The 25,012-nt window shown below is 65.2% G+C and overlaps 2 protein-coding genes across 35 annotated transcripts in view; one reads left to right on the forward strand and one right to left on the reverse strand.

Moving 5' to 3' along the window:
* DNAJC5 (DnaJ heat shock protein family (Hsp40) member C5) overlaps window positions 1-8,474 on the forward strand; it is a 40,508-nt gene extending 32,034 nt beyond the window's left edge. For 11 of the 26 annotated variants that reach the window (XR_014315837.1, XR_014315838.1, XR_014315839.1 and 8 more), the window contains 5 exons: window positions 1,902-2,019; window positions 2,739-2,952; window positions 3,564-3,735; window positions 3,819-3,890; window positions 4,160-8,474. Coding sequence is in view for 14 of the 26 variants with exons in the window: in XM_082746533.1 (XP_082602659.1) it covers window positions 1,913-2,019; window positions 2,739-2,952; window positions 3,564-3,735; window positions 4,160-4,263 (597 nt within the window). In the remaining 12 variants the exon portion in view is untranslated. Of the gene's footprint in view, window positions 1-420; window positions 828-1,484; window positions 2,020-2,738; window positions 2,953-3,563; window positions 3,736-3,818; window positions 3,891-4,159 lie in introns of those variants that run through there. The other 15 variants (XM_082746533.1, XM_082746532.1, XM_082746526.1 and 12 more) reach the window with 5 other exon arrangements.
* Window positions 8,475-13,373: 4,899 nt separating this feature from the next.
* Window positions 13,374-25,003, reverse strand: UCKL1 (uridine-cytidine kinase 1 like 1). Of its 9 annotated transcripts, none has more exons than XR_014315830.1 (16): window positions 24,712-25,003; window positions 19,226-19,416; window positions 18,903-19,009; window positions 18,613-18,783; window positions 18,456-18,527; window positions 17,322-17,511; window positions 17,172-17,233; window positions 16,470-16,486; window positions 15,338-15,368; window positions 14,658-14,756; window positions 14,485-14,578; window positions 14,325-14,387; window positions 14,107-14,229; window positions 13,916-14,023; window positions 13,691-13,847; window positions 13,374-13,606 (listed from the first exon to the last, which is right to left on the reverse strand). XR_014315830.1 is itself a non-coding variant. In XM_082746467.1 (16 exons), exons 1-16 carry the CDS (start codon window positions 24,822-24,824, stop codon window positions 13,527-13,529), a joined length of 1,626 nt encoding a protein of 541 aa, XP_082602593.1. In that variant the 5' UTR covers window positions 24,825-25,003; the 3' UTR covers window positions 13,374-13,526. The 9 variants fall into 9 exon arrangements, 6 of the variants coding, with proteins under 6 accessions (XP_082602593.1, XP_082602591.1, XP_082602592.1 ...); XM_082746467.1 differs by having other exon boundaries at window positions 13,691-13,795; XR_014315829.1 differs by lacking the exon at window positions 16,470-16,486 and having other exon boundaries at window positions 13,691-13,795; window positions 15,349-15,368.
* Window positions 25,004-25,012: the final 9 nt, after the last annotated feature.

Below are 25,012 nucleotides of genomic sequence, written 5' to 3' on the forward strand. Positions count from 1 at the left end.
CGAGCCTGGAGCTTTGTTTGTGGGAAGGTTTTCTTTCTTTCTTTTTTTTTTAAAGATGTTAGTTATTTATTTGACAGACAGAGATCCCAAGTAAGCAGAGAGACAGGCGGAGAGAGGGGAGGAAGCAGGCTCTCGGCAGAGCAGAGAGCCTGAAGCAGGCTCGATCCCAGGACCCTGGGATCATGACCTGAGGCAAAGGCAGAGGCTTAACCCACGGAGCCACCCAGGCTCCCCTGTGGGAAGGTTTTCTATTACAGATTCAATTCTGTTAACGCGTTTAGGACTCTTCAGATTTTCTGGTTGGGTAAATTGTATTTTTCAAGGCATTTAACTGTTCCGTCTAATTGCTTGGCATAAAGTTGTCCTTAATTTTTTCTATCATCTTTTTTGTGCCTGTAGGGTCTGTAGTGATAAACCCTCTTTTTGTTCTTTTTTTTTGGTCAGCTGTTGATCAATTTTGTTATTGTTTTCAAAGAGCCAACTTTTGGCTTCGTTAACTTTCTTTGTTGTTTTTCTGTTTTTCATTTTGTTGATTTCTGCTCTTTATTATTCCTTCCATTTCCTTTGGGTCCTGCTGCTCTGGTGCTGTGAACTTGAATCTTAGGTCTTGGCTGTATGTTATATTTTACTATTAAATTAAAAATAACTTTTCTTATGATTTCTTCTTTGAGTTACATGTTATTTTAGCAGTGTGTTGGATGTTAAATACTTCAGGTTTTGGGGGCACCTGGGTGGCTCAGTGGGTTAAGCGTCTGACTTTAGCTCAGGTCATGATCAGGGTCCTAAGATCAAGTCCCACGTCAGGTTCTGTGCTCAGCGGGAAGCCTGCTTCTCCCTCTCCTGCTGCTGCTCCCCCTGGTTATGCTTGCTCTCTCTCTCAAATAAAAAAAAAAATCTATTAATTCTATTATCTATTATCTATCTATTATCTAAAATTCTATTAAAAAATTCTCAAGGTTTTCTTAGGTATCTTAATGTTGGGTTTCTAACTTAATTCTGCTAAGGTCAGAGAGCACACTGTGCAATGATTTCAGCCCATTAAGTTTATTGAAATTTGTTTTAAAGTCTAACATGTGGCATTTCCTTGTGATTTTTTAAAAAAACTGTTTATGAGTGTTGGTGTCCTGTAATGTTTTTAGGGTCATCCATTTTTCTTGTTTGTTGTTGTTTGTTCATTCTGTTTTTCTCCCAGAGGGGTGCTAAGATTTTTATAGCTGCAGGTTGTCTGTTTCTCCTTTAATTCTGTCAGGACTTGGATTCAAGCATTCTGAGGCTCTGTCTTTAGAGTGTGTAGTTGGGTCTTGAGTTTTTCTCCATTCTGGTAACCTCTTTTTTTTATTGGACTTTTTAGTCTAAAGAGATCATTTTTTTCTTCTAAAAGGCTTTTTAACTGTACTTCTTGGGATTTGTTGTTGTTAAAGATTTTATTTATTTATATGACAGAGACAGCGAGAGAGGGAACATAAGCAGGGGGAGTGGGAGAGGGAGAAGCAGGCTGCCCGCGGAGCAGGGAGCCCAACGCACGGTGATCCAGTCTGGGACCATGACGTGGGCAGACACCTAACAGCTGAGCCACCCGGGTGCCCCACTTCTTTGGATTTTTTAATTTCGAGGTTGCTCTGGAGATGACAGTAAACCTAGTTTTTTACAGTCGGCTCAGTGTGGAAGGCCTCCAGCCCTCCACAGGCGCACTTGCAAACGTAGCCTCTGGTCTCCACGTGGGACCACTGCCCACAGCCCTTCACGTCGTAGTCGGATGTGTTGTGTCTGTGACCCGCATGGCCCCAGCCGGCGGTGTTGGGGTTGCTTGCTTCAAACAGTGTCTGCATCAGAGGCCTTCGGCTCTGCGGTTGGACGCTTTGTCGATCCTTTTTGATGTTTTCTTTGCGGTTTTCTTACAGATCAGCCTGCCATGGCCGACCAGAGACAGCGCTCACTCTCTACCTCCGGCGAGTCCCTGTACCGTGTTCTGGGGCTGGACAAGAATGCGACCTCAGACGACATTAAAAAGTCCTATCGGTAAGAGGGTCTTGTGCCTTGTGTGGTTTGAGCTGCATTTTCCAGGAACCACTGCGTGTGTCTCCCCCGCCCAGCCCGTAGGTGACTGGGACCCGTAGCTCCATCTTTGTGTGCGTCATGTGCCCCTTGTAGCTTAAAATTCTCTTATTGGTGTTTTCGTGGCAACAGAAAAGTAGCACTTTGTAGATGACACACACTGTGCCCTGGAGCGGCCGGTCGCCCTGGGAAGTGGGTCTGAGCCTGCTCCTTCCGGCAGCCCCTCCCGTAGCCTTGGGAGACAGCTGGCCTGTGGCTTCGTGGAGTGCTGTGGAGTGCGCCGCAGAGAGAGACACACACCCTCGGTGATCCCTACCCTTCCAGCCACCCTCCTGTGTGTCCCTTCTCACACACAGGAGAAAATGGGCCTTTGGTTCACCCCTTGCCCGGCACTGCATTGGGCCAAATGCGCAGTTAGCCTGCAAGGACACTAGAGGTCAGCAGTGGGGTCTGTCTCTGAGCTGTGCTAGAGGGGTGGGCTGCGGCCGGCTGGGGACTCCCTGCTCTGTGGCAGAGCCAGCAGGTTTGCCCCGAGGCATCTGCAGAGCTTTCTTCGGACTGTGAACAGCTCGAAGTCCGTGGAGAGTTGGGAGGTGACCCATATGGAGACATGTCTCCTGCACTGGGCCCTCCCTCTCATGGACGAGTGTGAAATAAGGGACAAGAAATGGTTTTGTTTGCAGGAAACTTGCCTTGAAGTATCACCCCGACAAGAACCCCGATAACCCGGAGGCTGCAGACAAGTTTAAGGAGATCAACAGTGCCCACGCCATCCTGACGGACGCCACCAAAAGGAACATCTACGACAAGTACGGCTCGCTGGGGCTCTACGTGGCCGAGCAGTTCGGGGAGGAGAACGTGAACACCTACTTCGTGCTCTCCAGTTGGTGGGCCAAGGTGAGGGGAGCAGGCGGCCCCGTGCCGCGCCCGGTGCTCCGGGAGAGTCTCCTGCCCGGTAGGGGTCGGGGCCTTGCAGAGCCAGGACGTTTGGTCCAAGTGCTCCGTGCTCCTGAGCCTTGGTTTCCCGGCATCGGGCGCCCTGTTCCGTCACCACGTGTCAGTGCGGGGCCTGGTCTCAGCCGCAGGCGGCGCATAGCCGGCTCAGGAGCCCATGAGCGGCGACCAGAAGGCCCCGAGCAGACCCCACGGCGAGCCGGCCGTGTTGCTCGGCTCTCACGAGTCACCGTCCGCTCTTACACAGAGATCGGAAGGGACCTTTTCCGTCCCGTTGTGGGCAGATGCTCTTGTCAGTGCAGGGGAAGACTTGTCGGAAATCTCTGTGACTTGAGACACTTCGGACGTACCGTTTCTCTGTTCTTTTTTGGACACTTACCCGTGTCCTCCTCCTGCCGCAAGCACGTGTGGCCCGCGGCCGCCCTCCTGCCCGTCTTCGTAGATCCCTCTCCTCGGGGCTGGCCCACCCCTCCCCACCCCTGGGAGCCGCGCGGGGCTGGGGGGAGGCGCTCCCGGAGGCACCCCCGCCGCAGCCAGCGCCCCTGTGCCCGCAGCTGCTCTTCGTGGTGTGCGGGGCCCTCACGTGCTGCTACTGCTGCTGCTGCCTGTGCTGCTGCTTCAACTGCTGCTGCGGGCGCTGCAAGCCCCGGGCGCCCGCGGGCGAGGACGCTGACTTCTACGTGTCCCCCGAGGACCTGGAGGCGCAGCTGCAGTCGGACGAGCGGGGTGAGTGCCGGCCGCGGGCCACCGAGCGGGCGCGGGCGGGGCGGGGCGGGCCCTGAACCCTGCCGCCCTGTCTTGTCGAACAGGAGGGCTCTGACTGTGCGGGAGTGTTTGTGGTGGCGGCAGGGACGGTTGAGGTGTGAACGTGGACACTTGAGGTAACGGCGGACGCAGGCGGCCGTCCCCACCGCGGCCGGAGGCGCCGCAGCTCCGCGGGCACCGAGTAGCGGGGGAGGGACCGAGGCGACGGAGGCAGGCCGAGCCGGGGGTGGGGAGGCCCGCAGACAGCCTCTCCGCTCCGCACCCCCCTGCCCCTGCCCCCCAGCCCCCGCCGGAGCGGCCAGGCCGCGGAGCACGGACGGTGTCGGGGCCATGCGTGCCGTCGCGGCCGCCCGCGCCGATGAGCATGCGTGTGCTTGCTTTGCAGAGGCCACAGACACGCCCGTCGTCACACAGCCCGCGTCGGCCACGGAGACCACCCAGCTCACGGCCGACTCCCACCCCAGCTACCACACCGACGGCTTCAACTAGGCCCGGGAGTGGCCGCAGTAGAGGCTAACCCGGCACTCGGCCACTTCACCCCTCGAGTCACGGACCGTAGTCACAGAGATGGGGAGCGCGCAGCTGCCGGCCCGCCGGGGCCCTGCCCACCTCTGTGCCCGCCTGCCTGTCGCCCCCACCACGTGAAGTGCGTCGCATGCAGTATTTAAAGCAGTTTAGCTACGGTCTCCTCCTCCTCCTGTTTCCTCCTTTTCTAATAGCATGTGCGGGTTCTGTTCCCTGTCTGTGCTGTGGACGTGCTGCGGCGCGGCTGTTACCGGACTGTGGATCTCCCTGGGGCTTACAGTTCGCTGCACCGACCACGGCTGCGTGTCGGGTCCCCGCCAAGCAGCCTGGGGCAGGAAGGGTGGCTCCTTTCCCTGGTGTCGGTGGGGGCCGGAGGCAGGTGCTGCCTGGCGGGAGCTGGGAGGTCCAATCCGCACCCTGTGCTCGGCAGCGGTATGGACGCAGGCAGCGCCTCTGGACGCCGCGCCGGGAAGGAGCTGGCGTGTCCTCCCGCTTTTGCCCGGTCCCGTCAGCATTTCCATGGTGTTGGTTTGTGCGGGTCTGTTTGCCTCGGTTGCTTGGCCTTGCGGCAGAGTCTTGCCCATGGGGAGGCTCGTTGTGGAAGGTGTGGGAGGCTCTGGTGACCGCAGGACCATATTTTCTACCTGGGCACGGCCTCGGTTTCCACGTCCCGTGGTCCTCGGGGCGCGCTCCCTCCCCCGGCGAGGCGCCGCTTCTCCCACGCTCCCACCCCGTCCCCAGGCCACGAGCTGGACTGATGGGGCCACACTCCTCCGTCTCCCCACCCCTCCGGCCACCTCCACATTCCTTCAGGCCCGCCTGGCCTCCTGGTGGTCCTTCCGGGACCTCTAGGAACCCCAGATGGTAGCAGTGACCAGTGTGCTGCTGTCAGAGGGGCTGACCGTGCAGGTCGCTGGCGGAGCGCGGCTCGATCACCCCGGGAAGCCCACGTGCGGAGCCCAGCCCCCTCCGCTGAGCTTCCCAGAGTTCCTGCCCGTCCCCACCGTCCTTCGCCTGTTCCCTTCGGTCACCGTCGATGGTTCGGGCCGAGCGAGAGACGCCGGGTTCCTGGAGGAAGGACCAGCTGGACCAAAGGCATAGCCCGGTGTCCCTGGCTTGTGAGCCGGCGGCCTGACCGCAGAGCCTCCGCTCGCCGTTGTCTCGAGCAGCGCCTTCCGTGACCCGTGGGAAGTCTGTCCTTCTTGTCTTTGACCCAGAACTGTGGGTGGCGCCTCTGCTGCAGGGGACGAGAAACGGGTTACGATGGGCCCGTGCTGGCCCAGAGGTCACACTGGTCCCCGCACTCCCAGCAGCACTGAATGTGGCGTGGCTCCCTGCTGAGCCTGCACTGGTCGCCGGAGACCCAAGCGGTTTCCACAGAAGGAACCAGTGGCTGCTGGTGCGTGTCTCCTGCGTGTGTAGTAGGTGACGGACGAGGGGGACCGTGTCGGCTCAGGCGCACCAGAGCGTGTTCCCACGGCCCCCCGTTTCCACCACCACCAGCCCGCACCCCGCTCACCTGCTGGGCCCTGGCCCTTGTCTGTCACCCACAGCTGTGCGGAGCGCAGGTTCTTACTGGCCCGGAACGGGCTGTGGCGGGAGGGCAGAGTCCGTGCAGGACGGGGACAGGCCCGGAGCGCAGTGCTGGGGGGCGGTGGCGGGCTGTGGCCGGTTGTAGCTGCTGCAGTGGTGGCCACTCCCAGGTCCTTGGGCAGGTTTGTGGTCCTTTGTTTGTTTGTTTTCTGTTGTTTTTGGCTTTTGTTCATTAAAATAATCATGAAGACATTCAGTGAGAGAGAAAATTTGCACTATGATCTTAAATCATGCTAAATAAAATCAGACATGATGAAAGGTAAGAAAGTCACTGACCCACCCTGGACAAGGGAGGAGGTGAGACCACAGGTCCATCTGCTGGGCCAGTCCCAGCCCAGCAACAAGAACGCAGCTTCGTGATGTTTCTGAAAGTAACTTTCTGACCGGTTTTTCACTGGGATGGTCGAGACCCGAGTTCAGAGCTGGGACTGGAGGTGCCAAGCGTCCCCACCCGGGGGTTCCCTGCAGTTCTGCGGTCGGGAAACCTCAAGGCCCACCACACAGGTCCGAGCGAGCCCTCGACGGGCGGCTTCCACGCGACAGAACGGGAGGCTCCTCTGGGGACCTGGGTTCAGGGGGAGGAGCCGGTCTGGAAGGTTGTCGAACCCGGACTCCTGTAGAATTTGTGAAAACTAAATAAATCATGACAGCCGTGATAACAACCCTAAAGGTGGTGGTGGTGGTGATTGCCCAGGGCCCGGGTCCCCAGGGCCCAGACGGGGGCCTCAGACTCTCCCCACCTGGCCCTGAAGGCGTTTCCACCTGGTGATTCGGACGCGGAGCCGCTTCCACAGTCGGCGTCGGCGGTACTCGCTAGCCGCCCCGGTTGTGCTTCCCTTGTCCTGGAGTGGTCCCTGTGTTTTCCCGGTCTGCCCACCGCACGGCTGCGAGAGCCCCTGAGCCCTCACTCTAGGGCTGCCCGGAGCCCGGGCCACGTGTGGCCAGGGAGTGCTGGGCCGGTGCAGGCCGAAGCCCGTCCCGTGTCCCAAAGTGCGGGGCTTGACCCAGGAGGCCCCCAGAGCAGCCGGTGGCTGGGGGGGAGCATAGGAGGGTCCTGCGGGGTGGCTGCTGGCAGCTGCTGGCCTGTACGTTTCTGTTCCTGCTCAGTGACGTGGTTGGTCTTCTCTTGTCTTCCCTTTGGCTTTCTCTGCTTTCAAACTGCTTTAGATGTTACGGTTCAGTGTGTGTGAGGCTTCGTAGTTCCCGGTCAGTGCTGCGGAGGAAGCTGCGGCCGCCGTGCGTCGGGCTTAGAGCGGGTGGCCTTTCCACGCTGGTGGCCGCCCGGTGTGGCTGTTGGGACTGTCGCCTGCGCTCTGACCGCAGCTGGGCCCGGCGGGTGAGCCGGAGCTGGAGGATGCCTGCTGCGCGGCGGGCAGTCGGGGAGACAGAGACGCGTGGCCTCCTGGCCGCTGGCCCTCGGGATGGGACAGCCAGCGAGTGGGGTGGGCGCCCGCGTGCAGGCAGAGCTCGGGGGGCCTCCCGAGGGGTGGGTGGGAGTGTGGAAGAGCGGCTGTCCGTCCGTCCGCAGCGCGCTCCGTGAGCCCGTGTGACACAGGACTCCTGCCCGTCGTTGTTACTTTGGTTGTGACCCGTCCTGTGGATTTGGCAGAAGCTCCATCTGTCCTGTCCTTCCACGCACGCCGGCAGTGTGTGCTGTGGTGCGGGCCGGGGCGGCTCTCGGTGTGTACGTGTGTGTACGTGTATATACCCCGCCGCGGGCGTGACTGCTGCTGTCTGGCGGTCTGACCCCAGACGGCCTGGGTTTCCTGGGAGTCGGGTCTCGAACAGGGTCTCGGTGGCACACTCCTTTGCTGGGTGCACAGAGGTGGACACCGGCCCTGCTGAGTGCCTGGGCTTTGCTCGTGCTGTGGCGGCCTCGTCCTGCAGGTGGCGACTTCTCTGGCGGCAGGGTGCTGGGGCTCCTGAGGAGGGGACTGTCCCAGTGCCAAGCCCATCCCGGGGGGCCCACCCTTCGGCTCACTTGACCTCCAGGGGGGTTGTCCTTTTGTGACATCTGGGTGGATGGAAGCCTTTCCCACCCTTGAAACATTAAAACCAATTTTTTGAGCTTCCTCCCACCCCTCACCTGTCAGTGACAGAGGGCATTCCAAAGGGGACTCTGCCCCGACTGGAGGTCTGGCTTGGGAGGGGCCGCCGGGGAAGGAGGAGGGGCCACACGATGCTGTCCTTGAGGAAGGGGCTGGGCTCAGGTACAGGCAGTAGCTTTTTGTAGATTTTGTTTCCCTAGAAAATGGGACAATGTTTCAAGCTAAGTGCGAGGAGGCAGTTTACACTGAAATACATATATATATATACACACACAGATATATATATATATACACACTGTTTGAAAATACTAAATGCGATGCATGGCAAGCAGCTGTCCGTGCGCTGGTTTCTGGTTTCGTCCTGCTGCTGGAATCCCACAGCGCTAGGTGGGCGCGCGTCGGACCCCGACCCCCATGTGTGCCCCAAGGGCCCGGCTGGAGGCTTAGGACGGTTCCGTGATCTCCATCGTGTATGTCTGAATGTTGACCTTAAGATAATGATAACTGTTGTAAAATAAATGTTTTCACGGCAAACCAGGCATGTGTCTCATTCAGTGACCCCGCAGAGCCCTTTTCCAGGGGAGCTGTGCGCGGCGTGTTCGCAGCCCAAGTGCGGACAGAGGCCCTGCTGGGTTCCGCTCCAGGTGCGGTCCGCGCCCCCGGCGCCGTGAGGAGAGGGTCCCGCCAGCCCGGCCTGCGTGGACCGGGTTCTGCAGCGCTCCCGGGACGCGCCCTTGCTTCTCTCCCCTCGGCCGCCTGGCTGGCTGTCGGGAACTCCGCCCACCACCCCAGGCCGGGACCGTCCCCGCTGCCCACACAGCCGGGCATCACCCTCCGTCCTCCGGTCACGAAAGCAGGCCACTGGGCTGCAGGGGCCCCGGGGCAGCTCACCAGCCTGGGCCCGAGCCCTCCGCTACACAGTGGCCCTGTCCTCGGCCGGGAGCCACAAGGTGGACAAAGGGTGACGGCCGCGTCCCTCGCACCTGGGCCTGGGCTCCGGGCCGAGATGTGTCCACCTCTGCGCCTGGCCCTTCAGAGGGGCTTCCTGGGATTGTCCCACTGCCTCCTCCACCCAGGGAATCAGTGTGGGGTCTACTCCTGTCCTCATGCCTGGACTCGGCTGCCGTGTCCACCGGGGTCACGTCCGCCAGCAGCGCGTCGGGTGGGCCAGGTGGAGGACGGTCATGACTCCCAGGAGCTTCTGAGAGCGTGGGGCAGGGCCTGGCCGGGGACACTGGTGGGTCACAGCCTCAGGTGTCTGGCCCCACTGACACCACCTCTGTGCCTCTGTCTTCTCTTCCCGGAGATAAATGTCTAGTGGCAGACTCGTAGGAAGTGCCGTCTCGCCTCAGGGCAGGTGTGTCCCTGGGGGTTCTGCACACATGGGGGCGGATGGGGTCCTGTCGGTGGGCGGGGCCTAACCAGAGACTCGGGCCCAGGGACCCTGGCCTTCGGCAGGAGAGGCCACCCACACCCAGGAGGTTCTGTGGGTGTGACCACAAGGCCCAGGCCGCAGGTGCCACCTTCCACACCCTCTCATACCTGGGACCCTCTGAGGTCAGGGTGCTGGGTCTTGTGTTCCCTTGACTGAACTCAGGGCAAGGCAAAAATAGTTTGAAAAAAATAAAGCAGCATAAAAGCAGTCAGAATGATGCAAGAAGCACCTTGAGAGGATCCCTTCGTCTGGGACACACGAAGCAGTTGTGACTCAGAATCTCCATGAAGGAGAGTAGACAAGGCAGGCGGTGTAGACCTGCCGGCCGTCCCAGCGCCCCCTCCTGCGGCGGCCACCAGCCTGCCCGTGTGGGCGGCCGCAGATCCTGTGTCGTTCCTGATTTTAGGGTGTCGAGCCTGAAGCTGCCTCCGGTGCTGGGCCGGTGGGAGCTTTCATTCAGGGTGGGGGTTTCTCCAGGCGTCCGCCACCGAGGTCTGGTTGCCGCCCCTGCTCATGGAGGACACGGGCGCTCAGGTCTTCGCTGCTGACCAGAGCTGGACTAACCCCGCGCAGGCTGCTCTCAGTGGCTGCGCTGTCCGCGGCTGGGGAGGCCCCTCTGCCCTCCTGGCCTCACCACGCGTTCCCCGTGGGGTTCTCGCAGCCACACGGAGGTCTCCAAGCCCTCGTGCCAGCCATTCTGGGTGATGGGCAGCGGGACCTCGCTCCTCCCCTGACCCAGGGCCGCAACATCTTGTATCCCTGACCTAGGGGACTGGGGGCCAACGGCGGGGTGGGGGGTGCGGCTCAGTGGCAGTTCCCGGAGATTCCCAAAGTCCTCTGCCCCACGGCCAGTCTTGGAACTCTGGGCTCCTGGCGGAGGTCCTGGTCGCCATGCGCGGACGGGGGTCTGGGTGCACGGCCTCCTCCCTCTCCGCACCGCCCGGCGCGGGCCACTGCGAGCCTTGCGGGGCAGGTGTTGGGGCGCGGGGGGCCCTCCCTTCGCCTCTCCAGGAGAGGCAGTGGGGGGTGGGGAGTTGCCCAGCGCGCGACGGAGGCAGGGGTCTGGGGACACAGGGCTCAACCTGGCCACAGTAGCCACCCTGCGGGAGACCCACGCACAGCCCCAGGGGGCCCCCCGGCACCCAAGACCAGCGCGGGCAGGACGCAGGGGGCGGCCTGCCGGGTCTGGAGGGGTCCCTGGCCGGAGCCGGAAGGGGAGGCCCCGGCAGGAAGGACCCTCCAAGTCCCGGACACTGGGCTCTCCTGCTTCAGAGGGACCTCCTGCTCCTACTCAGACCCTGCTCTGCGCCCCGGTTCCCCCACCCTCCGTCCAACTCTGGGGGTCTCCGAGGCCGCAGCCCCCTCCCCTGCGCGCTCGCTCCCACGCGGGCCCCTCTGTCCAGGCTGAGGGTGCTCCGCCGGGCGGGGGGGGGGGGGACATGGTGGGGGCGGGGCCGGCGCTAGCTCCAGGCAGCCTCGCCAGCCCCGGCGGTTCTTGGGCCCCCACTGCAAGTGGGGTGGTGACCAGAGGAGCCTGAGGACGGAAGCCAGGCCCACTGGCCCGCGAGCGATCCCTGATGCGTCGTCGGAGGGGGTGCAGCTCACCCCGGCCCTTCCTCTGGCCCCAGCATGTGGCGGTCGGAGAGTGGGTCCCCGTGCGCCTCCATGTGCAAATTACCCCTTTCCTGCTCTTCTAACCCCAGCCCAGCCCCAGTCCACCCACTCACCCCTGCCCTGCCCCTTCGCACCTCAGAATCTGCTCATACCAAACCTCCAGCCCCTCTGCGCTGAGCCTCGAAGTCCCCAGCCTCCGCCCTCTGGCCCTGTGCTCAGGGTCCCTGCTGGAGCAGTGGGGCCTAGAAACTCAGGCATCTTCCAGCATGTGTCCCGACTCCAGGCGGCCCACTGAGGCCCCAGGAGGGAGTCCTTCCCCTGGCCATGCCAGCCCCCAGCCCCTACGGACAGCCTGCATGGCCTGCCCCACGTGGCGTGACAACTGTATGTCCCCAGCGCTCAGTCTGGGGCTCCGTCTCCCGGCAGGGGCACACCCCAAGCTTCCCTTTCCGCCTTGTGGCGGCCGCTGCAGGGGAAGGGGTAGCACCTCACGGACTGACGAACCTGAGATTGACCCTGGAGACACCATTCTCAGGCTGGCCGGTCCTGGAGGCACTACCCAGGGACGGCAGGCAAAGCCCTCAGCAGGCCAGTGTGTTGTGGGAGCTTCTGGACCAGCGTCCAGGGTGGGTTCCAGGTCTGCACCCCACCCACCTCTTCCCCTGCCAGGCTCTGAGGCTATGTCCAGGTTGTAGCTCTGTCTTCCCTGCTCCCCTCAACTGCTCCCCAAGGTGCCTGCCCCACCCCTCCCCCAACCCCCAGCGAGTAGCCCGAGTTCCCCAGGGATGGGCTCCTCCCCCCCTGGAGGGCCACGCCTAAGCCTTCTCCCCACGCTGCAGTCCCTTGATGTGTCCTGTGAGCTGTGTTGGGTGTCCCCGGGGGAGTCTTGGATCTTGCTTCCAGGCCTGTCTCTGGGACAAGGAGGCTCCCAGGGGCCGGAGCAATTGCTCCCTCCTTCCGTCGGCATCTGGAAGACCCTCTCCCAGCGCTGTTTGGAGAGTGACCCACTTCTGCCACCGCAGCGGCCTAGCAGGAAATGGGCTCAACAGGTCCCCTAGCCCGTGGCCTAGCCTCCCCCAGTTGCCTCAGATGAGCGGCCCAGAGCCGGAGGGGGCAGATCCTCCGATTCAGGCCTCCTGCCTCCCCATTCTGCCCTGGGCCCCGTGTTGTCCTTCCCCAGAGGTGGTGGCTGAGTTGGGTGAGGGCCTCTGGGCCACAGTGCGTGAGACCTGTGCCTGGTGCTTGTTCATGCACGTGCATCTGTGAGTTTGGGTTATTCTTAGGGAGCTGGTCGGCCCCTGGCTGGACTCTTGGGAGGCCCCCACCCCCACCCCCGCCGCTCCTCAGTAACTGTTCCTGCTTGACAGGAAGCCATCTTCCCAGCCTCAGGGTCCCAGCACCCTTCCCAAGCCGGTCCGGCCAGGCTCCCAGCACGGGGCATCAGGACAGAGGGAGCAGGGGTTCTGGAACGTGGGGGAGGGGTCCACTCACCAGCTCCGGCAGGAGAAGTTCCTCCTGCTGACCTCTGGGCCCTGTGTGGATTCTCTGCCCCCGGTGTCTGGCCACCCCTTGGACAAGCCTCCTGCCTATGTCTGCCTGCCCTTGGCCTGGCCCCCACCGGGTGACTTCCTGTCCCCGCCCCCGCGAGCTTTTCCATGACATGGCCTTTGTTGGGGTGTGGGGGCGTGCAAGGAGACCAGACGGGCGGGAAAGAGGCAAGACCCAGGTCTGGACGACAGGGGGGTAGGGAGCCAGGACTGCCCACTCCCGGCAGCCCAGAGCTCTGCACCATGCGCAAACCCCCCACCCCAGGGCAGATCTGCCGCAGACAGGCTGTCCGGGAGGAGCTGCAGAAGCAGTAAAGGCGGAGCTGGAGGTGGGTTTCTGGCCCTGAACGGTACGGCTGGCCCGTGGACACTGTGTCGCCATCTCCCCTGCAAGTGAGGCTCCTGCCCGCAGCAGGGACAACCCGCCACTCCCTCCTACAGCCGCCCACACGCTGATTTCCGCTGGTTCCCGCACTGTGCAAACTCGCGGTGGGGGCGGGGGTGGTGGGTGGCTGCAGAGGCCGCCTCTTGAGACCCAGAGCCCTAGGTCCAGGCCAGGGGGCCACCAAGGGGCCCATCTAGCAGAACCAGGGGCTGTGGGCCCCAGCTCTACCCCCCAAATACGGACACTGAGCCCAGACTGTAGGGAAAGCCCAGTGCAGGAGCAGGAACCGCAAGTTCTGGGCCTTAGGCTAAGGAGAGGTTCTGAGCTCCTCAACTCCCTCCCTCCCCGTGTGGCCGTGGGGCCCTGCGGCCTGGGCGCTGGGGCTACTCCGCGAGCCCAGGTCTCAGGCAGGACAGCACCCGAGTGAGTGCCCCCAGCTGACCAGGCACGGCTTCCTTTTCCCAAGCTTTATTTTATAAAATGTATAGAGTAAGTTACAGCGGTAACATCCTTCTTAATTAAAATCAGTTAGGACATCCCTGCGCGCAGGGCCCTGAGGCACAAGAGCCCTGGGGGTGGCACGGCGGGAAGGCTCAGGCAGGCGGCTAGCTCGCGGAGGCCACTTCCTCCTCATCACTGCCATCGGGCGCCGCGTCCGTCCCAAAGTAGCGGTCACCGAAGTTACCTGGGGAAAGGAGGCGGCCCTTGTGGTGGGGACTCAGGCCCGGCAGGCGGACGGGCGCCACTGCTCAGCCCCCGGCAGCCTCACCGATGCCAGGGATGATGCGGAAAAGGTCATTGACGCGCTTGTCCACCGCCGTCGTGATGATTCTCACTCGTGGGAACGCGTAGGCCACCGAGTGGACCCCCATCTCTGCCATGAGCAGCGACAGCAGGAAGATCTTGTCCTCCGGAACGTCATGGTCCTGCGCCCGAAGGGGCCGGTCAATGCCGACCGGGCCTGCCCCCCCCCCCCGCCCCCGCGGCCACTCACCAGGAGCACGCGCACCGCCATCATGGCCGCCGCGCCCGTGGACACGGTGCAGTCCGTCAGGATCACGTGGTCGTCGCTGATGTCCTTGGGCAGCCGCAGGTAGTGGAGCTGCGGGGCGCCAGGTCAGGGCCGGTCCCAACCTGGAGCTGCCCCCTCCCGCGCCCCACGAGGCCCCGCAGCGCCGCCCGCACCTCGGGCTCCCCGGTGAGCTGGTTGGTCTGGATGAGGATGGTCCCTATGCGCACGTCCTTGCACACGGCCCGCAGCGCCGGCTCCATGGTCTCGCCCGCACGCAGGATGGACACGCCGGTGATCTGGGGGCCCGCACGCGGGGGGCGCTGAGCCGGCGGGACCGCCCGCCTCCCCGGCCGCCCCACCCCGTGTCCCCGGGCTGCGCCCCGGCGGGTACCTGCTTCCCCGCGTAGCACTTGCCCGCGTAGTCCTGCCCCTGCGGGGTCTGCACGACGCAGTCCTGCGCACAGGGCGTGGGGGCGCTGCTGAGCGCGGGGGGGCCGCCGCCTCCCCCCCACCCCCACCCCGCCTGCCCCCGCCCCCCGCCCGCCCCGCACCTGGAAGGGCAGGAAGGACAGCGCGTGCTCGATGAGCAGCCGCATCAGCCGCTTGGAGTAGAAGATGAACTCGTCGCGGCTGGTCTCCTTGTCCCTGCGGAACGCGCGGGCTGAGCGGGGCCGCCGGGCCCCCCCGCCTCGCACGGCCCCCCCCCCCCCCGCACGGCCCTCACCTGATGATGGTGTGCATGCCCCGCACCTGCGGCGTGCTCTTGAGGACACTCAGCGTCTGGGGCAGGGGGTGGCACTGGTGCGCCGAGGCCAGCGCGGCCCTGGGAACGCAAAGTGGTGGGACTCAAGAAGGGGTGTCGCCTCCCGGAGCCCCGTCCTCCCACGCCGGACACTGTGTGTGGGGGCGGGGCGCACGTGATGGGGACAGAGAGGTGTGCAGGTGGGGGCCTGCTCCGGAGGGCGGGCCCCGGCCCGAGGACCCCCGCCGGGCGGAGGCTGAGCAGCGGCTGACCATCAGGGGCAGCGAGGGCCTGAGCCGCGAGCCTCCCCTCCGAGCCCGGAGCCCCTCCTGCGCTGGCCCGGAGGAAGCCAAAGGGGACCAGGCAGCGCGAGCGAAGGAACCTCCGCCCCCACGATGGGCGGCTGGTCCCCAACCCCAGAACCGGTCTCTCGGGAACGGCTGAGCTTCGGGGCCAAGCCTCGTCCTGACCCTTCCCCTCCAGGGCCCCTTCACAGGGGACGCGGGCAGAGCCGGCGCCCTCCGGGGCCAGCCCCGCGGCAGCACCCCCTCCCCCGGGGCGGAGGGGGCGGGGCGGGGCGGGGCGGCGGGGCGGGGCGGGGCGAGCGGGACAGCACCCCCCGCCCCCAGCGCACACAGCACGGCAGCACCACCAGCGCGCACTCTGTCCTCACATATCCCAGCGCAGCTTCCTCTGCTCGCCAGGTGAAGAGTGTTCAGGGAGGGAACAGGGCAGGAAACCCAAGGGTTTACGAGGAAGAGAACAAAGAGAAAAAGACCGTTGAGCAAGGGGGCGAGTCCCCGGGGCCACCAGCTGGCCTGAGGGCGAGGCGAGGAGAGGCAGGTGGCAGGTGGCAGGGAAACCCGGGAGGCTTTGCCCACGCCCCGCCGCCGGGCCCCACCGCCCGCCCACCAGCCCCACGTCCTGGGCTGGCCGGACCGTGGAGAGCCCGCCGCGAGCCCGCCGCGCTTCGGTGTTCTTTCAAGTTTGCCACCCTGGAAACTTGATGCTCAAGACAAGGGCTGCCCAGGGGACCCGGCAGGGCGAGCCCCGCCGGTGCCTCCGTCTGGATGAAAGCCCAGCGGTGACTGGCGCGAGGGCGGCACGCTGCAGGGCCCGTTCCCAGGGCACCCGCTCCAGGGCTCCCAAGCGTGAACGGGGCTCTCCCGTTCACAGAACCGACTCTCCGGACTCTCCCCGGTTCCACAGAAAGCCCCGGCTACAGGCAGGTCACTAGTGCGGGGCACTCTGTGGGGTGGGCGCTCCATCCGCTCTCTGCTGGGGCATCCAGAGCTTCCCTCGGGCTCCCAGGGCCAGCGTGAGGAGGGGGGCGGGGGCTGGGGCCTCACCGTCTGGGGGCATCCAGGCTGGAGCCTAAGGTCCGGCAGAGGACCCTCTGGCTGCTGAGGGACATGCCTCCTGAGCACTAACGTGGGGGGACCCAGCCGTGCCGGCTCAGGGCAGCAGTGCCCTCTGACGGCAGACCCCGTGCAGCCAGCCCCCCATGTGGGGGACAGGCCTCCAGAGAGGTCTGACCAGGGTCCGGGCACTGTGTGATCCAGGGCAAGTGCCTTAACCTCTCTGTGCCTTAGTTTCCTCGGCTACCAGCAAAGACAGACAAAAGCAGGGTGGGGGGCCACCAAGCCATCCGTCTGCCCAGGGCGGGGCTACCCCGGGGGATGGGCGTGACACCAGAGGACCCTCCCACCTGCCCAGGTGACACCCCAAATTCCGAGCTGCCTGTGGATGCTTGGAAGTGCCTCCGGCGGTGCAGACGGGTTTGGGAAGTCTTACCTGACACTGAGCTCACGCTGCGGCAGCAACACGGGGAGACACAAGGGAATGGGGCGGCGTGTCAGCGGCGGCAGCGCGGCTCACCTCGCCGTCGCCGGACAGCACAGCCCGTTGCCACTGTGCGCCTCAACCCGCCAGGCCCACCCGCCCGGAAAGGACCTGCCTCCGTCCCCAGGAACAGTCCCAGGTAGCCGCCCGGCACCGGAGGGTGCCCGTTCCTACGGCCCGAAGCCTGGGCACCCTCCGGACGGGGCATGACGAGCCTGGGCTCCTGGGGCCCCGTTCCTCAGGCCTCCAACACCCCCTTATGAAGCCTGCCCAGAGGGGCAGGACCCTTGGCCAGCCCAGGGCACGTAACTTCAGCTTGGGGCAACCCTCCTGGAGCGCCCCGGATGTGGAACTCAGCGCTAAAACCCCAAAGTCCCCTGAAGCGTTGGGAGGGACAGGAGCGCACCCTTCCACTCAAGGTCCAGCTCAGGCCAGGAGGCCCAGAAGGCACCCCACGCGGTCTCTGGCCCACACAGAGGGCTGGGGCTGAGCGAGCAGGCCCGGGGCACCGGACGCCGGAACAGGGCAGAGGACAATGGACACACAGGGGCGGGGGAGGGCAGACGGCGGTGCGAGCAGCAGCAGGGGAGTCGGGGAGCAGGAAGAGGGCCCGGGGGGCTGCAGGGGCCCGAGGGCCTGGCCCAGCTGGCTCACCTCCTCCAGTTGGCTGTGCATGTGCTGCACGATCAAGTCGATGGCCACCGTGTTCCCGCTCCCTGGGATAGGACAGGCAAGGAGGGTCACGCAGGGGACCAAGGCCCCTCCTGCCCACACGCCCAACGGCAGGCGGGTGTGCAGGCTCACCCCAGGGCACCACGATGTCTGCCACGCGCATCGTGGGCTGGATGTACTGGTCAAAGGCGGGTTTGACAAACTTGTTGTACTGCTTGATGACACCCTCAATGTCCCGGCCACGCTCACTGATATCCCGGCGCAGCCGCCGCACCAGACGGATGTCGGAGTCTGTGTCCACAAAGATCTTCATGTCCAGGAGCTGGACGGGGACGGCGAGGTGCTGAGCAGAGCGTGGCACCAGCCTGGGACCACACCAGGCCCACGGGGCAGCTTGCAGGTCTGGCGGGCAGTGTGCACAGTCGTGGGGAACTCGGCGGGGGCGGGCCACTGTCCACCGGGCTTCAGTCAAGGGCACTGGACGGACCCTGGCTGCACAGGCGGGAGGGAGCCGGCAGCATTTCCGTGGGGCGCCAGCTGTCCACATGCCCTTGCACGTGCCAGGGCACAGGGACTTGTCCCCGCCTCACCTCCCCCACCATAGCGCTTGGGCTTGGAGAGTTGCTTGGTAGTCAACAAGGTTCCCTGAGCCTGAGCCCAAACTTACTGGCCTCAGAACGACAAGGAACAAGGACCAAAGCACAGGCCTCCCTCCTGGTTCTCAGGGCGCGTGGCAGAGGCAGCCACCCACAGCAGGGCCTGGCGGGAAGGCTGCTGCTATACACGCCTCTCGGGGGTCCGAAGGCACCGACCCAGGAGGCTGCCTCCATCCCAGGCAACTGCTCACACGTGCACGCCAGTGTGGACTCTGACCTCAGAGAGGTCACTCTGACTGCAGCCACTGCAGGGACCCGAGAGCCGCAGAGGCGCCTCACACAAGAGGGTGAGGAAGCATGAGAACAGGTCGAGGCACTGGCCCAGGGCTTTGCACCCACAGCTGAGAGTGAGCCCCTCCGCAGGCCGCATCCCCCGCCAGGGCACTGCACTCTGCCTGTGGGAGCGGTGGGTCTGCTCCACCACCCAATGTCACTGACCCACGCTCCGAGGAGCGGCTGTTCCCCACCCAACACACAGTGACTGCACCACCGGGATAGGACGGAGCGAGCGGCTCGGCCGGCTGGGAGGAGGGGAACTTAGGGTCAGAACCACGGAGAAGCAGGGACGGACATCCCCAGCAAGACTGTGAGCCTTGAGCCCCGTCCTCACCTCCAGCAACGCCTTGTCAGCAAAGGCCATGATGCCCTCGAAGATGATCACGTTCGCCCCGTACAGTGTTTTCTGCAAAGGGATGGTGCAGCCGGTCGCCCGCGGCGCCTGCTGTGCTCCCAGGCGGGCGCGCACAGCCCCAGCCCATGAGGCCTACCCAGTCCTTCTTCCGGCTGTGGGTGGTGAAGTCGTAGACGGGCACCTTGACACTCTTGCCCTGTTTCAGCTTCTTGAGGGTGGACACGATGAGGTCAAAGTCAAAGGCGTCTGGATGGTCGAAGTTGAAGTTGTTGTGGGCGGCCTGTTCCTGCTGCTGTGTGGTCAGCACCTGCGGCAGGAGGGATGGGGGGGAGGGCTCTGTGGGCCTCTCCACACCCTGCCGGAGACCGGGGCGGGGCCTCCAGGCCCTCCGTGGGTGTGGCCTGCACTCACAGGTGCGCTCCTCACCTTGTAGAAGGAGTCCATGGACAGCAAGACCACCCAGGGCACGTCTAGGGCCTCGATGATCATCCTGGCCACAGTAGTCTTCCCGGAGGCGCTGCCACCTCCCAGGCCTGCGGAAAGGGGCACAGCGACCCTGAGCAAGAGCAGCAGGGCCGGCCCCCCAGCCTGGCTCCAGGGGTGTGCTCCCCCCACACGCCGACACTCTGCCTGCCGCGTCCCCCAGCCCCTCACCTCCCCCCACTCTCCACGACGGCGCCCAGGGACCCGCGGCAGCTCCAGTCAGCAGCACCGTGCCGGACACTCGGTGCAGGCCCCGCCTTGCTCACCGATGGCAAAGGCCTCCTTGGACTGTGTGCCATGCTCGTTGTACCAGGGCGGCCGGCCGGCCGTGTAGATGGTGCGCTTGCTGGTGCGCAGCAGGGGCGGCTCCGACTTGCACTGGCTGGTGGTGCGCTTCCGGGGTGAGCGCCTGCCGCCCACGGCCGGGAGGAGCCTGTCCAAGGACTCGGCGCTGCTGCTGCAGAGGGGAAGACACGCCTGCCTCTGCCCCAGGCCAGCCGCGCCGCCATCCCCCCGGGGCCCATCCCTGACCAGCCGAGCGGGGCGGACTCCTCTGGGGCGGGCGGTGCGAAGGAAAGCCACCGGCAGCCCATCCACGGGGCTCCTGGCCTGGGCTGGTCACTGTCCACACGCGTCCAGAGGGACAGCAAATGGCAGTGAGGGAAAGGACAGCCACCCGGGGCCCCTCAGAGGGCGAGAGGCACAGCAGGGCCAGTCAGGACCCCGTCGACGGCTGTGTTCCCTCCCACAACACTCTCCGGAAGACCCGACCCCTGCCACCCTGCGGGGCGCACCGGGAGAGGCTCCCAGACAGACAGACTGCTGACCGGAAAGCCGAACAGGCTGGTGGAGGCCATGGGTGCAGGAGAGAGACCCTGGGCTCGGAGACCCGCAGAGCAGCCTCTGCTTCCTGCTGTCCCGCACACCGCAGACCAAGACGGCACACGTCCCCAGGAGCCACGACCAGGAAACCCCACCTGGCGGAAGCACTGGCAGCCCTGCGCCCGCCTGCGCTGTGCCCCTCGCGCCCGGTGACAGGCTGACGTCCCCGTCAGCTCACAGGGGGCTCGGTGTGACTGCAGGCCCAACGCCTCAGTCCCCACAGGGACAGCTCTGGGGCGGCTCAGTCTGGCCGAGCAGCCCAGTGGGGAGCGAGCATCCGCGAGACGCGACGCCCGCCTCAGTCCGAGTGGACGGCTGGGTCACGAGAGCCTGCTGTGGAGACGCACGCGGCCAGAACAAGCCGGAGAGCAGGCGCTCGGGGCCCCGCACAAGAGAGGGGCTGGGCTGGCCCCAGCGTCCCCTCGCAGACCCGCTCTGCAGGCGTCAGAGCTCGCGGGCTCCCTGCACACACCTTCGTGTGCGTGTGCGAGCGGGACAGGACACAGAAGACGCCGACACGACCGCCCGGGGACGAGGATTTGGGATCCTGCTGCCCCGAATGTCCTATAAGCACAGACCAAGCCTGCGACACCCAGCAGCGCGAGGCCACAGGGTGCCAGGAATCCCGCCCACGAGGGCGACGCCGGCCGCCGAGGGCCATGGGGGAGCCTTCCTGCGTCTGGAACGGCCCCGGCATCTCCACCTCGGGAACGCGATGTTCCCGGAGTCCCAGCTGTTTCCCAGGGCGAGGAGGACGGTGTGCCTGTGTGTCGGGGGGTAGGAGGCAGTGGAAGGAACCTGTCAAAGCTGGAGGTGAGACAGGTCACACCAGCAGCACCTGAGAGCCGCGAGAACAGCTGCGGCCCAGTCCCAGCAGCGAGACACCAGGCGTCACGGGACAGAACCACGTGGCACCATCCCGGGGGACAGGCGACACAGGGCCGGCGTGGCTCTGTGCTGTCAGGACAGCAACAGACGTAACTGTTGTGCTTGGGGTCTGTGTGCTTGGGGTCACCTGTGCCGCTCTGGAGTCAGGCACTGCCACCCAGAAGTGTGGGGGGGACTCTGCCCAGCATGGAGCTGCCCCGGGGGTGCCCCCACATTCCTGCTCAGTTAAGCCGGAGATGAACACGGCAGGGGTGGGGGCAGGAGGGAACGCGCAGGGGCGTCTCCAGGCACTGGAAACACTCCTCTGACGACACAGGGCCTGCAGGCCTCGGGGCTCCCCAAGGCACTGACCTCCCGGCGGCAGCAGGAGGGCTCCACGGTGGCCCTGGAGGTGACGGGGTGGGGGCGGGCAGAAAACGAAGTCCAGCCCCCCGCCCCCCTCCCCTGTGCCTTCTGGGAGAAAACTCTGATGTGGACAACCCGGCTTGCGAAGGAGGAGGCCTCGGCAGCTCACACGTCCCTCACAGCCGGGCCGGCCGGCCGCGCAGTCCGCCACGGGCCCTGCTTCTCACCCCAGGGCAGTGGCCCGGCCTCTCCAACAGGAAACTCTGAATCCTTATTTGTGAGTGTTCCTTGTCCTGCGGAGCCAGTGACGGCCACGACCACTGACGACTTCTGAGGCTCCTGCTGCCGACCGCCCGGGGCAGACACTGTCCCCGGGAAGAGCGCCCCTGCGCCAGGAAGAGCGGAAAGTAGGCCAGAGAGAGCTTTGCCAGAAACCCGCCCCATCTGGGGCGTGTGATGGGTCTGAACCGTATCAGGCTGGGTATGCAGCCAAGCCCAGCTCCACTGCCTTTTCCAAAGCCCCGGCTCTCTCTGGGAGCGAGGGAGGAAGCCTCGCTGTGACCTCAGAGCAAGCCTCACCCCATGTTCTCACGACACGACCTTGGAAATGGGAATGTCGCACCCAAGATCTCCTTTCCCAATCCCCAGGTGGACGACGTGCGTCTGGTTACGGCGACAAAAGGTAACTTCATACCGAAGGATTAGGGGCCACAACGGACAGAGACTCGCCTGTAACAGACAGCCCCAAGCAAAACGAGCTCCTCCTGGGGCCAGCCCAGCCTGGGCCCTCCAGAGCACCCACCGGCCTGCTGGACTCCTGATGTCGATTAGACACAGGACGCACGGGGCTGCGAGCGGCCAAGACCCAGCAGAGGCAGTCGCCTCGCCACGGCCACGGGAGACCACACACCTGCCACTCACCTGCCTTCTGCTCCAAGGGCCCAGCACCCCGAGATCCTGATGCCAGGGTAAGCTGGGGGGCTGCTCATGTCTGGGTCACGGGACAGCGGACGGCAGGGTGATCCCAGGTGTGTGCAGGAACACCTCCACTGTGTCCCTCAGGCCCACAGTAGCCCCCCAGGACAGCTCAGGGGCCACCTGAACTGCCCCACCATGGGTGGGCCGGCAGCCCCGCAGATGAGGAGCTAGGGTACGGGCTGCAAGAGCCCCCCGTGCAGAAGGAAAAGGACCCACCGCCGCCTCAGAGGCTGAGGCCACAGCATTAAGAGGCTCAGCCGGCTGGGGGCTGTGAGCTCTCCTGGTATTAATAGCACTGACCCTGCCGGAAAGAGCACGGCTGTGGGGCCCTGGCCGAGCTCAGGCCAGCCCTGGGTGTGAACTGCCCCTCCTGTGCGCCTGCGGGTGTACTGCTGGCCCCGGCTCGCTGGGGACCGTGGTGCACCTCCCCCAGAACCCCGGGGCAAGAATCTCCAGACCCCAGGCCGGCTTGGGACTGGAGGAGCAACCCCCTCCTCACCCTCCGCGGGAGGAAAACCCCGGAAACCCTCTGGCAGCCAAGCCTTGCTGCCTGTCACACCCTCGGCCCCAAGGTGCCTTCTAGAGGCATAAACAACCTGAAACTCTAGCAGCCCGCCCCTCCCTCCCTCCAGGGGTAGGCTCCAGCCGGTCCCCAAGGCCACGTGGGGCTCAGCGTCAGCCCCGGGACACAGCCGGTCTCCAGCCTGGCAGCAGGAGGGAGAATGGGTTCAGCCAGAGTGTCGAGGGTCTGCATCCCTAAGTCCCCGGCCTCCTTCCCAGCTTTCCTCCCAACGACACGGAGGCTCAGGGAAGAGAAAATTCCATGTGGGGTTCCCACACCCGAAGAGGGGCCACTCCTGGAAGCTGCCTCAGGAGCAGCCTCTCCCGGCCGCCCAGGTAAGAAGGGGGAGTCTGCCTCCCTGTCCAGAGGCACCTGGAGCGGGACAGAACTCTCCATCTTTGCCCACAAGAGCTTGGCCCCCAGGACACTTCGGAGGTGGGAGCCATCCTGGGCAGGGCAGCACAGCTGGCCACTGGTGCCCGACGCCCTGCCGGCTTTAGGGAAGTTTGCCGGATGAGTAAGTAGAGGCCAGAGGGAGGAGGGAGGTGCTGATCCACTGGGCCCCGGCCCCAGGAACCCCAGACGAGCTCAAGGCCAGAGAGGTATCAGGGCTTTCTCAGGACAGATGAGAAACTGGGGGGGCCGGGAGGCTACAGCCCTACAGGGGCTCAAACAGGCTCCAGAGACTTGCGTGACCCCTCCCCCACCACCCTGGAAACCTGCCTGCAGAAACGGCTTGATCCTGCGTTCTGGACGGGTCCGGTCGGCCCACGCCACAGCTTTAGACCCATCTCCACCTGGACTGCACCACGAGACTGCCTGAGGGGCTCACCGTCCTCCCCCAAACGCTCACTTATCTGCCAGCCTGCCCAGTGCTAAGGTGTCCGAGGTCCCTGACCCTCTAGGGAGCAAACAGACGAAACACAACGGGCACGGCGGACGGAGCACACGGATGCAGCTGCCGTCGTGGGCACCTACACCGGGATGCGACCAGACCAGCTCTGGGGCCCGCGGGGGGCGTGTGGGGCCTGTGGGGCAGCGCTCAGGATACCAGCACTGGGGAGTAACCGGGATGCCCAGAGGCAGTGCCAGGACGGACGCCCTCGGGGCCTCTGGAGAAGCACGCCAGGGTCCACAGTGCCGCTGCCGGGCCCTGGCTGCCTTCCTCGGACCTCTGGCTCCCCGGGTCCCATGACGGGCACGTGTGCCCACTCCCTGGCTCCGCACACGGGGCGAGGACCCGACGCAGCGGCCACCGGCCCATGTCTTCAGGGAGTGCTTCTCTCCAGGGCGCCTCCCGCCCTCTCCGACCTGGGGCTGACTCAGCCTGGCCGAGCCGCTCAGGGCTGCGAGACTCAGCCACCCCGGGCCACCATCTAGTCGCTCTGGGCCGGGAAGGTGTGCACCCCCTCTGGGCGGCCCCTCGCTCGGTCCTCTCCCTGCCCACACAGCGGCGCCGCGGCCCCCAGAGCATCCTGGAGGAGCCCAGGCACACAGCACTTCTGCCTCGGAGGGGTCCTCCAGCCCCCGACCCCGGGGCTGTCGCGAGCCTTCCTCCGGGGCAGTTCCCACCCAGAGGCAGGAGCCCGCTCCCTCTGGGCCCCTTCCACCTCCCCCGCTGGGGCGACGGGCGGGGTCACGGGCGGGGGTCACGGACGGGGTCACGGGCGGCTCCGGCCCCGCTCCGCCCTCCCACTCCAGGCTCGTGCAGAGCCTCCACCGAGCCTCGAGGCGCGGCCCCACCGGGGGCAGGGGGCAGGCCGAAGGCACCCCGGATTCAGCCGTGGCGCTGGCGTGCAGCAGAGCGGAGGCAGGGCCGGCCCCCCGCGGAGCGCCAGGTCACGCTCCCGCCCCTCGGGACCGACACCGAAGCCACCTCCGGAGAAGCCGCTCTGTCCGCAGGCTCGGCCGCGAGCGCGGGCCCCCGGGCGCGGCGGTGCACGCTCGGTGTCCCCGCCCGGCCGGGACCCTCCCACGGCGGGCGCCCGCCGCCCTCGCGCGCCCAGAGCCCCGCCGGCCAGCGAGCGCCCCGCGGCCCCGCGGCGGACGCGAGGGGGCGTGCGCGGCCCCCGCCCGAGCTCGGCGCGCCGCGCCTACCGGTCCTCGCACGCGGTCTCGCTCCTCTCCGGCGGCCGGTCGGGCCCGTCTCCGGCCGCAGCGGGCGCCGGAGGCAAGCGGGGCGCCTCGCCAGAGACCGGGGGCGCCGCCATGGAGCTCGGAGGCCTCGCCGCAGGCGGCCGGCCGCGGGGCGGGGCTCTGGGGCCGGCCGCGCAGGCCTTCGGGAGCCGTAGTTCCGGGCTTCGCACCACGCGCTGACTGGCGCGCCCGGCAAACTACAAGTCCCACAAGGCCGCACGGCGGTGCATGCCGGGACTCGTAGTCCGGCCTCACGCGCCCC

Source organism: Mustela nivalis (genome assembly GCF_964662115.1).
Source record: "Mustela nivalis genome assembly, chromosome: 8".
NCBI lineage: Eukaryota > Metazoa > Chordata > Mammalia > Carnivora > Mustelidae > Mustela > Mustela nivalis.

Bases quoted from the DNA above. Each gene is read 5' to 3' on its own strand.
- UCKL1 (XM_082746465.1), bottom strand. From the start codon at position 24,824: ATGGCGGCGCCCCCGGTCTCTGGCGAGGCGCCCCGCTTGCCTCCGGCG. The intron at 15,369-17,171 runs GTGAGCCAGCTG...CCTGGCGAGCAG, and splicing joins TGCACAGCCAACTGGAGGAG to AGGAAGCTGCGCTGGGATAT. The intron at 13,848-13,915 runs GTGAGTGGCCGC...CTTCGGGCGCAG, and splicing joins TGGCGGTGCGCGTGCTCCTG to GACCATGACGTTCCGGAGGA.